We start from the raw sequence: 14,059 nt of genomic DNA, 5'->3' as shown, positions 1-14,059 counted from the left end.
AAGGCATACATGGTGAACCTTAGTAGTAGCATATAATAGGAGAGTGAGACAATTTCTAGAAACTGTTATTTTTGATACGCATCCCCTTCATCACATGGTCACGTAGATGACACTAATCCAATCCAATTGCAGAGCTGTTTCTATAGTTAGGAAGATGCTCATAATGCAGCGCACAGAACTGTGGAAGTCGCAAAAGAGGTGAGTGTGGGAATATTGCTAATAGTTCAGGTGTCAGCTCCAAAAAAAAGACATTGACTACTTGCAAATTCTGCCATTTTAAGTGATGGTTCTCTAAGTCGCAATATTTTTCAAAGCAGTACTAACAGAGCTCCATATCACAAATTGTATTTTTCACTATTCATTTAGTAGATGAAATATTTATGTCCCAGTTTATTTTTAACTCTTGAGCTCATGCATGATCTAATAACGAAAGCAATGACAAACCTAGTATTAATTGAGCTGTATGCAAACCTTCTTCACTTTATGTTATCATTTGACTCTCTGGCATCTCAGTGTCTGTTTGCATACAAAATGAAATTATTTCTAGTTCATTAGTCTCCTGTATGCAACAGTAGACATGAAGGAAGACATTTATGACACAGCAATTTTGGTAGTAGCATAATCATACATACATACATAACATCTTCTTTATATGAAGTAAAACACCAAACTTGTGCAGATCAGTCCCACAAATCAACAGCTGTCCAAATAGATCGTGGCCAAATCATGTGCACAGATCAGCTCAAGAGTGCACCAAAAGCTGGGCCATATTTAACATAAGATTAGCATAAACACTATAAGATGGTGGCCTCTGGTCATGCTGACAATTTCTACCAAATATTAAGGTAATATTAAGGGATGTTAGCTTTTCATGGGTTTTGAAAGTGTAGGGAATCACAGGCTTAACTGCTGTTCAGAAAGTGATAACATTGCAGTTGTTTTTAAATCATTGTACAGCACTGCATTATTACATTAATCACTTAAACTGTATCTTCTTTGCAAGGTCTTCTACTCAGAGGTTGAAGGTGACAAAGCAGTTAAGCAGCTCTCACACGACGTTCCCCTGAGCCTGGATATGCTGAGCATGGTGAGTGTTCATCAGCAGTCAGAGCAGAACAGTGGAACGTGCAAGTGGGAAGTTGCAGCTCCCTGTTTGCTGTGAATTACATGGAGGATCGGAGCCCCATGGAGGATCTGGGCATTGAGCAAAAAAGAAACCACAAAGCTTTTCAGTAACCCACTCAGAGGACCGACACAATTTTCTCCACATTGTTGGGCTAACTTACTACATAAAATTTTGGAAGTTGTTGGTATCTTACTAGTACTGACCTCTGGTGTCTACTGAAAGAGAACTTTTAAGTTCAAATGTGTGCTTTTGTGCAGGAAAGGGGATTTGTGCAGCCTGTATATCAGTGTGTGTATATTGCAGCATCTGGCACAGATGAGGGAGTGCACAGAGTTAAAGGGGACAAGTAGTTTTCAATGTTTTCTTTTTATATCTCTATGAGACTGTTGCCTCCCAAAGGATGGAATTTAAAGATTAATCATGCTGTTTTGTTGCATTTGTGCACATCTCTCCCATAGAAGATTCTTAGCTTCCATTTCTTTGGTTCTTACAAGCACTTTTTCTCATTGCTTCCTATTTTTCCACTTTTCTTTAGCTGTTTTACTTTTCTGTTTTTCCTTTTATCTGCCCTCTACATTCTTATTTTTCTCTCTGCTTTCTCTGTCCAATCTGACCTTCAATTTCCACTCACAAAGGAATGCTGCCCATCCTCTTCTGCTGCAATTAGTGCTGAGATGAAGGCGATCCCTCTGTGCTTCTAGATGGTTTTAATGCTGTCTGCTTTTAAAAAGATCTTATGAAACACACTTGCATCCCCTCAGTGGCGGGAACCTGCTCTTTGAGCTCAACAAGGAAGAATCAGTGATTTTCCAGCCTTGGCTCAGGCAAAGGTTGGAGTAGCATCTTGGGGCAGATGCAGTGAGGGAACACTTCCACAATGCGCTCTGTAAAGAGCAGAGTCTGTCCCCAAGACAGCAACACTACCAGCACAGGAATCAAAACCTTATGTGTGCATATAGAGCATTGCAGGATCTTGATTTTGTGATTCTTATTTACAATTTGACTTTTTCTTCCTCTCTCATTTTCTTTTTTATTTTCTCACCTCTCTTTTCCTTAGCCTTCCCATCTGCTGTTCCATGATATGCATTCACTGCTTCTCTTTGGCCCATGTTGGGCCATGCTCAGCAGTCTTCCCTGTAGGAAGCATCAGTGAGAGAGTTGCTCAGATTTCCAGCAGTCACTCAGTTTTGGTTCTGATTCCTGTAGGTTTCTGGGATCATGGCAAATGAAAGTATCTCGTGGCCATGATATGTTATTTATTGATTAACACATTATTTTCTCCCTTCTCATCTTTATCTCTGTATTTCTCACTTAGTTTTTTCAATCCATCAGATAGCATTCTTGCTGGTAATGCCAATAAAGATCAAACATCACATTTTTATTGTCTTTATCCTGACAATGATAATTCTTACTCCCTGCAAAAAGAGTCTGTACTCATGCAAGTAAATAATAGACTCAAATAACACCTTATGATGCAGCACTGACCTTGTTTTTGTTTGCTGACCCATTACTTATGTGTATTTGCAATCTCTTTTTAGTGTGTTACTTCATTAACAAATCCTATTTTCATTTTTTCTAGGGTCAACTTGAGGGACAAGCAATTTTTGTAAGTATTGCTTCACCTGAGGCTCAGTCACAGCTGTGATTTAAAATAAGATAGAACTTTTCTGCTATGAGCTTTCCATAGATTCAGCCTCAAAAATATTTCCCTATTCATCTCTAACGTTGGTTCTAGTTAGCACTTAGACAGGATCTTTTGTAGTCAAAGTAGTGACTAGAGCTCAAAATCCAGAGGTAAATAAGGGGAATGTGTGTATGGGTGTACCAGTTCCATTTTTAATGATGGATAAATCTTCATTCACTCTTTCAAAGTGTTTGTTGATGTTTTGCTTGTTTAAGAAAACATCAGCTATATTCAGGTGGTGACAATTTAGAGGAAACCAGGACAGCAAGGCTGGCATACACACAACAGTGGGAAGGACAGCAGCCCAACAGTGGGCGAGGAGGAAGAGATGGGGAGGACAGAAGTGCTGATGTCCAGGAGGAGGACTGGGAGACCGACAGCTCTTATAAAATAGGTCTGAAATGAGTTTGCAGCTGGTGAGCGATTCACATTAATTATTTCCAGCCCTGTCCATTCTGCTTCCGATGAGCAATAAACAGATTGGTCTTATTGTGAAGGAGGAAGTTAGCAGGAGGTGCTTGGCTTTGTGTAGGGTAAAGGCAGGGATTTCAGTTAAGCACTGAAATATCAACAAACTCCTGCATTTTTCTTTCTCCTGAGATTTGTTAAAAAATGAAGAAATCCAGTGAAGTCAGTGGGTCTGGCACAGCTTTCACTGTCTTAACTAAGAGAGGCTGGGCTGAGAGGAGGTTGTCCAGATGAGACCTCGGGACACGCCTGAGACACGGCTGTCTGGTTCAATCCTGAGTTTGGATTACGGCATTTTGGAGTTGAAGTTCCAGGCTGGGCCCTTGTTTTCTGCTTGATAAAAATAACACTTGTGAGGGGTACATGTGGAGAATGTGACTGACTGGGATTAATCAGCTCCCAGCTGTCATTAATCCCCAGGAAGTGGTGTTCTTGCTGAAATACTTTCTGTTATATTCATACCAAACGCAACAGAAATCTGCAAAAGCTTTGTGGTTAAGTCTGCATAATTTGTGTTTCCATCACTAAGCCTCCTCTGCTGGTGTGGGTACAATTCTGCTGCCTTCTCAGAAACTTTTCTGGACCCCATGAGACTGTTGTAGAGAGATTGGCTCTTTTTGTATGTGTGCATGTGCCTGTGCATGAGCAAAGTGGATGATGTCTCGTATCTGCACTGCATCATCCTAACATATAGAATGCATACATGACAGCAGTCTGTAGAATGCTGGAGCAGTACTATTTACTAAAGCTTTGTTCTGCTGGGCCAGTATACATGAAGTTGTGCACACACACAGATATATGTTTGTATATATAAAAGCAAGGACAATTAGCACGCTTTAGAAGTGGGAGGTTTTTAGGTCGTAAGACCTACAAGATAGCCAAGCACACAGGTACAAAATGGAGAGTGAGCAGTTGAGAGTGGGGAAGGGTTGGTAGGAGGATCAAATGGCATCACAACCAGCTCTGCTTCTTCAGCAATACTTTACTCCATGTGGGTTTTGTTTCTTATTTGTTGGTTCATTTTTTTCAAATTAAAACCAAACAAAAGGGAAAATAGACTTTATCTGGAAAAAAATTTATAATCCAGGTTTCTGTGAAGCAACTTCGAGTGCAGCTCACAAAAGGGTTCAGCACAGCTGGCAGGAGCACAAAGCAGGGAGGGCATAATCCATGCCTGCACCTGATTCCCATACTGCAGAAAAGGCATCACATTGCTTCACACTGTTAAAGAAGGTGAGATTGTAATGAAACTGTCAGATATCATTCTGCAGGGTTTTAGTATGAATATCATGTAAGACAAGAAAGTGCAGTCGATGTTAATAAAGCTTCATCAGGAATGTAGTGTTCAGTTTTGTGTGTCATGTTTCAAAATGCAGGAGATGCTCAAGATAGTAAAGGAATAAGATGCAATGATTGTGAGCTAACCTTTCAGTACAGCACCAAAATTCCCTGTCTGTGAGGCTGTTGTCTCCTTTGAGATGCAACAAACTTTAACACCTTTCTCCTAAGTAAAAGCAGAAGAGAGTAGTTTACTGTGGTTTTTGAGAATAAATATGTTGAACCTAAATACCTCAGTCAAACTTTTATTTTGATTGGCTTTGTAGTCACTGAGGCTAGTTCTGTTTAGTTTATTGCACATTTGACTTGTGAAGCAATAGCTAAGAGCCAAATATATGTGAATATCTCACTATTTTCTGAGGACAAGTTCTTGAATAGCATGAAAGCAAACAGAGAATCAGACATGTAACAGAGGATTTTTTATTATAAGGTGCTTTCAGGAACACAGTGCACACAATTTAAGTACAGATGGACAGTATATATGACAAGGTGGGTAGAGTGGCAGGAGCATCAATATTGCTAGTGGACGGAGGTGACAGGTTTTCAGCAGCCATCATTTCAGGTCATATTTGGAACGATTGCAGTCACTTCAGCTAAATAGATAAATACTTTCATTTGAATGTTCTCACTAATTCTCCCAGGGAAGTTACTTTTTCAGAATTGTTGTCATCTCAGATGAATCCAAATCATTCAAGCAGATTGAGGGTGAAGGATGGAAAAACAGGATAATGGCCAGACAGTCTTTGTTAATAGGAAATCAGTGATGGAGTTCCAAAACCATGGCTAGTGAAATGACAGATGGCAGGGTGTTGTTAAATGATGTTCTAGTAATGAAATATCTTCCCCAAACAACAGAAAGGAAAAGTTTGTCCAAAAGGCTGTCGTGAGGACATTTAGCAGATAATAAAATTTTAGGATTGTTTACTATTTTGCTGCAACTGGAAATGCAGATTTAAAGTCTGTTCGAGCTTGAAGTGAGATAGTTCCACGTGCTCTGTGAATAATGTTTTTAATATCAGAGAGTGAAAAAAAAATATTCTCTGTACAATTCTCCGTAAATGCATTTTTTTCACAGCAAAGCAATCTGAGGCATATAAACTGTTTACTTGAGTGTGCTGTCAAAATTAATAAATCTAGGATTTTCATCTACAGATAGGCTACATGTAAAGAACTCTGCATTTTTATGTAAGTATTTTTAAGCATGTATTTTTTTGATAACATTATCTACTTTCTGGAAGAGTTTAGCAGGCTCCTTTGAAAAATATTCTGCAGAAGTTCCTGTGGAGGACAGCATTGCCTTCCACATGGTAGTTGTTTGTAGGTTAATCTTTCTGTGTTTATGGCAGAAGGACAAAAAAGGTGAGTGGTCAAGGCTGGTAGCATGAAGTGAACAGCCAGCTAGGGGTATCGTAAGAGGCGGTGAGACTGGGCTCTGCTCTATGAGAAATTCAAGATTGTCAGTTCACACAGCTTTAAATTGCTTTATTTTCAGAAGTTCCTATGGTCTCAATTTAAAAAATAAAAATTTTAAAAATGAAAAATGCACCACGCTGATAATAAAGGCCAGCAATCGGCTCAAGGGAGAGAATAGTACGTGACTTCAACTTGACCAGCAAAAGCATGACAAGGGGCACAAACAGCCCTGAGAGTTATGCTGAGAAGTAGGTCCAGATCTGCCCTATGGATTCCCCAGGGGTGGAAATGCAGCTTGAGAGGAAGCACATGGTGACCTTCGTGTTTTTTTTTCAGAGCAGGGCTGGAAGGCAGCAGTCCTCCCAGAAGGCTGCATGGAAAACATCGTGTCAGATTCCACTGACTCTTGCAGTTGTTTTTGTCTTGTTTTCTCTTGACTCTGGTAGGAAGTTGTTATTGGAGATTTGAAACCTGGTACCCCACATCGCGTTAGTGTTGGAGCCTATGGCTGGGCAGGGAAGGGACGACCCAGCATGCCCAGAGATGTCACAACCTTATCCCAAGGTAACTCTGCTTTCTATTGTGAAGCTGTCAGGGCAGTATCAGCTTGACCCGTAAATGCTGACTGTGAAATTCTCAATTTGCCCAAAGCAGTGAGTGAACAGGGGGGCAGGATTAGCAGCAAAGTGGTCAGAAACAAGTCCCTGTCAGCAGAGGTATTTAAGAGACGTGTTGAAATAGCCACTGAGAGACATGGCTTGGTGATGGGACTTGGTAGGTCAGGTTGGTGATTGGACTTAGTGATCTTAATGGAGTTCTCCAACCTATATGATTCATAGCCATCTGATGTTATGAATCTTTAATAAATTCCTGCTAGACCATTTGAGATAAGGTTTCTTTTTGCATTAGCCCTACTGCATCTGTCACACAGCAGGCCACTTGCACCTAAGTCCCTTTTACATGCAGCACTGCAATACTTTACTATTAATTTTCCACAGATGTAGAGTTTTACAGGGGCAACAAGGGAGGGAAGAAGCATATAAATTTGATTCCTAAGTCTGTGAATTTGGATTGCTGTGCATATAAGTCAATTCACTTCTCTAATGCTGTTCTGCATTTCTTCTGGCACAGATAACTGCATGCCCCCTGCACCACCCTATCAGCCCCAGATTGTTGTTGTTTCTGATTCAGAAGTTGCATTATCCTGGAAACCTGGGGCCAATGAAGGAAGCTCTCCCATACAATACTACATGGTGGAGTTTATCAGGCAAGTTTGTCAGTGGAAACTGAAATTCAGTGGTGATGTGCTGTAGTTTTGTCTTTTTTTTTCCTAAACTGCGCTATCAAACTGACTACAGATTCTTCTTGTTATTTATTTATTACTGTATATAGTATGTTAGGTTTCACTCTCGATATGTGTTGAATTACCATGAAAATTTGAAGGCAATCTAGAAATAATCAAAATTGATATAAAATCACCAGTAAGTCCTATCTTCTGATGAAAGAAAAAAAAACGTCTAGTTTAATATATTTCATCTAATAAAAGCCTGGGTAAATTAAGTTTTAAGCTTCTCCTGTCATCAACTTCTGTTGAATCATGCTGAGTGAAGAGTTTGTGGCAGAGGGGTCTCCCTGAGCAAATGTGCCTTTGGCTGCTATAGCAAAAAATCCAGGGGCTGAAGAGTCATTTTTTTGGTTTAACTGACAGGAGTGTGTAGAGTCTTGAGTTGCAGGACTCTGATTTGTTGTTTTATCCCTGCATTGATCAATTGTCCATGAAGTATTGACTTTTCTTTAATCTCTGGGTGTTTTGTGCTGTTTTGGTTTGCTCTTGTTTTTATGTAGAACTCTACATTTTGTAGTAATAGTTCTAAACTGTGAAAAGCTGCTAGGCGAGTTGCTTTATGCATGTAAAAGGTAAGGAGCAGGTGATTGTATATGCACGCATAAATAAGTATGTATACCTTGCTGTTCATATACTTGTGGAATCTAATATTTCTATTCAAATCTTATTATTTTCATGCTAGTTCCTCTGTTTATCCCTACTGTGAGCGCAAAATTCAGCTTTTGGAAGTTTAACACTTTGAACAAACATGTGATGACAGATTTTATTTGAGGTTCCTGCACAAGAACAGAGAATTGCTCCTTTATCTGTATTAAGCGGTAAAGGTCAATAAGTAATTCTTCAAAAAAAGACGCTCGTTTTTAAAAAGATTTTTTGTTATAAAAACCAACAGGAAAAACCATTGGTTTTCAGTGCTTTAAGTATGATTACAGTCTAGAAGATACTGATACAGTGCGAAAAATTCCCAAGTTGAAAACCCACTAGTGAACTTATGTTGGACTTTGTATTGGAATCAAAATGCCTCATACTCATTGGGAAACCACCCAATATTCACTGCAGTGAGATGCAGGGCATGAAGGCTGAAGATGCATTATGGTCATCATGTAACCTCTGCTGAGGAATTACCATGTAATTTTTCCAATATCTATTTCTCCACTGTAATTGTTTTCTAGCCATTTCTCTCTTCTCTTCATCTCTTAATGATTATCTATTCATTGGATAGGAAAGGGATTTTGTTAGATTCTGACTGCAAGTACATCAGACACGTGTGTTCTCTTACCGTAAAATAGAGTCTACACATCATCGTAGAATCAGGGGCCCACTAATGTGTAAAGTGGGCATCACTGTTTCCATTTCATGTGTTGAAATCACACCTTTAAATGTTTTTGTTCAGATGGAGAGCAGAAAATTGCTTCACCATTTAAGTAAAACATATGAGGTACTGAAATTTCAGTGTTTTGTTGTTTTTAGACTTTGGGAAAGAATTTGCTAACAGCACAGTGTTTTGATTATACTCTTTAGTTTGAGTTTTAAAGTATTCTTGTTAAATGTGGGATTATGCTCTCTTAGACTTGGAAGCTTGAGTATGTATTTGGAGAAAGTTCAAAGCACTGTAAGCCCTAATGCAGTTAGAAATAAAGATTTAACTTAAAGCTTCATTGTATTTTGCTCCATGTAATTTTAACTAGTATGAAGAGCATTAACATGAGTTAAAGCTGTTGAAATCAAACCAATGACAAACCAGAACAAAACAGTGCAAACAAATTTAGAGTTAAGTCTTCTGATGCTAAAGAAATACAGTTCAGATATTACACTGAGTTATTTTTTGCAAAATTAATAACAATGCAAATCTGTAATTTTTTTGTGGATGCAGCAAAGCCTCTAGAAACTATGATATGGTTTGCATCATTTCAGGCCCCTCAGGACCAACTTCTATTACTTTGACCATATAGGAACCATGCTGAGAGACTGAGATGAAGGAAATGTCTTTTTATTTCACCAATTGTGATAGTGGGTGTTGAAAACTCACGGACTTTAATTCGTTAATTGCTTGCACCTACCAGAATGTCATCAGAAGCAAGGATAAATTCTCTTAGGGATACTGTCAGAGATAATGTGTCCTTCTGCCTGAGGTCTCAATTTGGGCCTTTTTTTGGCACTTGCATGGTTTCCCTGGGAGGAAACTTTGCACATTTTAGTTTGCTATAGGCAGCAGAAGGCCATAGGTGATTTCAGATGTGTTATGGGCAGGGGTAAGTCAAGCTCTGCTCTGCTCTTGACTATAGGAGAATCCCAAGGAGACCACGCTCTCAGCTTAGTTAAGTGCTTAAGATCAGAATGTGAATATAGGCCTTACTCTTATCGACACAGTTCACGGGGAATGCATAAAAGAATATATTGAAATTGAGAGAACTCGTGGGATTGCTGGAAGCTCAATGCTTTCAAGCTCAATGTAAATTTTCCAAAGGTTTATGCTAAAAATATTTTATTTAAAAAAAAATTCTTATGAAAGTCTACATAGCAACATCCTGGGCTTTAATGTAATTTGTGTTTCTATTCATAAGATACTGAAAAGAGCTTTCTCAAAAATGTCAGATATTTTCACCTGAATACCCAGATGTCTAATTATCCTAGAATCCATTCTGCTCTGAACTGTCTGTCCTTGGTGCTGCAATATATTGGGTTGTCATATTTGAATATCTCATGCTGAAGCTTGTTAAAAGCATCTAAGGCAAAGCTTGGCTCTTTCCCAGTAGAAATATTTTGAATATACAAGTCTTTTCGACCTATAGTTAGAAAAGTGTTGAACACAGGACTGTTATACTTTTATGTACAACAGAAATTGTAATTTTTAAGTAACTTGGCTGTGAACTTCCAGACCATGAATGTTGTAGTTGTTCAATTATTGCTTTCACTTTCAAAGAACCCAAAACAACAGTTCTGACGGGGACACTCCTCTGAAAGCCCTGCAAAAAAACCCTTATTTTTTTACATTTTTTCTGGTTAATTCATGAAACAGATACTTCTGGTTTTACTCTTACCTCACAGTCTGAAAGGGCAAAATACCTGAAAAGATAATTAATGAAGAAAAAGAAATAGTAGAAGTAAAAATGTTTAATGATGTCAGCATAACATTTTACAAAAGAATAAGGCTAGAATATTGTCTATTTATTTTATTATTTTCCTCAATTGACCTGGTATATTGTTTAGAGTGTTTTATAGAAGGTGTCATAACAAAGGTAAATAAATACTAAAAATAATATCATGTGGTGCATTATTTTCTACACTGAATATTTTCCATACTAAATAAAGACTGTAATGTATAGGTATATCTTAAAGAACATTTTGTAGGCTGAACATGGTACTTATCATGAATAGAAACATGGCACAAGTAAGCAATCAAAAACCTTGTGAAATTGATTAATTTAAATAAAATTGATCAGGCATTTCACTCTTGAATAATTTTCAGTTGATCTTTAAGAGAAAGCTCAAATGAGTGTAACATTACTGTTCTCCACATCAGAAACATTTCCTTTCTGGGATGAACAAATCCCCAAACAATATAGAGCAAAAATCCAAATGTTTTTGGGCATAGCTGGGACAGAGTTCTGCGCTCAGTTTATATCTGTTCAGTCCTAATGACTTTACCTATAAATCTATTATTTTAAAAACACTCCAACCACTCCAACTCTGTCATTGACCAGATTCTTATTGCATCATATTTTGGTATGGAGATGCACAGCTGTACTTCCAGAACAGAAAACATGTCGTGCACAGTGACATCCCCCAGAACAGCTCTGCAAGGTCCTGCCTGGAGACAAACCTCTACTGACCCAGGGGAGATATCTCTGTGAGAAGATGAGAAAGAGGCATCAAGATGAGCCCTTCTACTGTAAAAGTTGACTTGAAGTGAAATTCAGCAAAAAGCTCCAAGCTTAGAAAACACAAGAGTTGGCTGCCCTGAGAGTATGAGTTCACTGTGTTCCTCTCTCCATCTGTTTGCCATTTTATAGTCTTGTACCGATTTGTTCACACAGGGAATGTTCTGGAGAAATAGCAAAGTTCAAGTGATAAATCTCTTTTTTTTCCTCTCCTTCAGCTGCAGAGACTTACACACTTGCAGACATTTCCTCTGCTATTCATTTCTGTAGAACGAAGTCTTTTGAAAGACAGTGAAGTTGAAGACTAGCCTGCGGTTTGTGAAGTTGTGACATTTTCTCCTCTATCTGTAAAGGCAGTAGTATCTCCTTTGGGCTTTTCCCATTTCGGCACTGATACTGGCAGGGTGCATTACAGAGCAGCTTGAAGGCCATTTTTTTAATGGGCAGGAATCCTTTCTGTTGCAATTAGAGCAAGAAAAAGATGTGTGTAGGAAAACTGAGAACATGCTGCAAAGTGAGCATGTGGACAGAAGCGATATTAACAGCTTTCATTTGGAAAAGACTTTAAAAGTTTTCATTTTGGCCTGGGCATCAAAAGCTCAGAAAAGGGAAACAGTGACAGAGAGGCCAACATCAATGTCCTCCTGTCTACCAGGAAATGGTGATGGAAGGTGACTGAGGATGGTCTGTTTAGCCATCATTGCATCTTGCACATTTATCTTATTTTAGGTTTATTTTTAGTGAGACAGTAAAATATTTGGCACAGTGTGCCGCTGTGTAGGACTCAGGCAGCTGGGAGCTACAGCTTTATCAGTACACTTGCCCTGCTGGCTGAAAGGAGTGAAACCTCAGTGATCAAAATCTTGTATTGACTGATAAAATAAAACATACATTAATTTTGGCACTTCCTTCCAGCTGCAAATAAACAAATACAAAATGCCTGCCTCATGTTAAAATATTCACTGGAAGGCTGTTGGAAACATTTGCAGCTAGTCCTATGTAAACATCAGTAGATTCAGGGAGCACTTGGAGGTTATTTCCTGTAATAAATACCACAAGGACATCTTAGAAACAGGCACTGGAATGACTTTCTCAGAAAGGTCATTTCTTTCCCTATTTTACATTCATAGGCTTTAATTTAAATATTTTAGGTGTTCTGGATTTAATGTTTATGTTTTGATTTTGCTTACATTCATTTACCTTCTCATTCAATTTTCTTCTTGACGAGACTTCCTTTAGTGAAAGCAGAAATGGTGTGAAAGCTTTAGAACGTTCTCTCAAGGTGTTTGAAGCAAGCCTTCTCCTTCACATATCCCTTTGTAGACGAACGTAAGCATTTCTAGTTTTCCTGCATTCGTGCTGAGACCAAACCAAGCGAGTGGTTGTACGGATTTCAGCTGGATTGTAATGTATACAGAACAGACATTTGTTGGTCACTGATTTCCAGTACGAGTCAAGACCTATCTAGGTGTGGCCCAAGGGCTAAGAAAATATTTTTGCAAAGGCCAAGTTCTCTGCATTATTATTCAGTTCTTTTGTCATTTCCAGGGAGAAGACTTTGGATCCAGATTTTCCAGTGTGGGGAAGATTAACCTCACTGATTGGGAAATTAAAAGTTAGATTCTGATTCTGCTAATGCTTTTGTACATTTGAAAGGTGGTCTCTGAAGCATTAGAGTACAGCTCTTATAAATAAATCAGATGTTTTCCTCTTCCATTGCAAAGAATAGCATTATGCTGCGGAAGAGGAGATGGGGACGTGCTGGTGACGTCCCCTCTTTTGAAAACTCTGAGCTCCAAATCCACAAAAAACAGACAAACAGAAGCTAATTTTCAAATTATCGAATAAACCACCTCCTTGGCTTTATAGGCAAAATCAGAATATTTCTTTTGTATCACTGTGTACTGCAGTCTTTCCATGTCACAGGTTAAGTAATGACTGCACAGTCTGGCCTCTTAAGAATTAAGGATTTCAGTCATGATTTGGCAGGTTGTATCTCATTTATTTTATGTATTTCCCTGGAAAGTTTAAAGGCAATTAATTTATACAGCCAGCCTTACCTACTTACGATCTTATTCTTTTTAACCCTGAAGGCCAGACCTTGACAGCAATTGGACAGTAATAAGAGAGCAGATCCAGATGGAATCTATGGTGCTCAAGGGACTTCTCCCAAATACCAAGTACCAGTTCGCAGTGCGAGCAGCAAACTCCTATGGATCCAGCCCTGCCAGCACGCCGAGCGATGTGGTCCGAACGTTCAGTGAGTAGAGCCACCATTTTGTCATTAGTACTGTATTCTGGGGGCAGTCTGTGGTGGGCAGCTGGAGGAAGAGTCCCTGTCCAAACCAGGGTTCACAGACACCCTGGTTCAACACTTCTCGTTCCTGATCATGGTTCTTGCAGCATTCTGTGAAGACTGAGATTCAAAGAAGGTAAAGCTCCAGCTAGAAGCACTTTCACACCGTTTCATTGTCAGATATTTTTGGACTGCTGCTTACTGACTTTTATGCCAGATTCATGCAGAACTGATAAGTGAATCTCATGGGGAGAAATGAGAGACAAGTTTGTTTCATCTTGTTTGTTTGTTTGTTTGCTTGTTTTGTTTTAAGAACTATGTATATTACATATGCAATTTAAAAAATCAAAGCAAATCTTTACTGTTTCCTGAATAGTAAGGCTTTTCAAGTACTAATCACAACCACAAAAATAATGATATATACAGATAAGCATCCTATTTTCATCAGAAGCTACATGTGAAAATACTGGGTAGAAATGCATACAAATGTTACACATATTTGAGCATC

General features: G+C 38.7%; 1 protein-coding gene across 1 annotated transcript in view; it reads left to right on the top strand.

The window, feature by feature from the left end:
* The window catches only part of EGFLAM (EGF like, fibronectin type III and laminin G domains), a 75,010-nt gene that overhangs the window by 21,400 nt on the left and 39,551 nt on the right, over nucleotides 1–14,059 (top strand). The window contains exons 3-7 of the mRNA XM_042826003.1: nucleotides 1,004–1,087; nucleotides 2,706–2,732; nucleotides 6,476–6,593; nucleotides 7,161–7,296; nucleotides 13,349–13,515. Of these exons, the coding sequence (XP_042681937.1) occupies nucleotides 1,004–1,087; nucleotides 2,706–2,732; nucleotides 6,476–6,593; nucleotides 7,161–7,296; nucleotides 13,349–13,515 (532 nt within the window). The remainder of the gene's footprint in view (nucleotides 1–1,003; nucleotides 1,088–2,705; nucleotides 2,733–6,475; nucleotides 6,594–7,160; nucleotides 7,297–13,348; nucleotides 13,516–14,059) is intronic.

This window comes from Centrocercus urophasianus, unplaced genomic scaffold (genome assembly GCF_019232065.1).
Source record: "Centrocercus urophasianus isolate 14NV4802_14NV808 unplaced genomic scaffold, USGS_Curo_1.0 seq_25, whole genome shotgun sequence".
NCBI lineage: Eukaryota > Metazoa > Chordata > Aves > Galliformes > Phasianidae > Centrocercus > Centrocercus urophasianus.
Note: the sequence above shows the minus strand (reverse complement) of the source record. Positions and strands in the feature narration are given on the sequence as shown.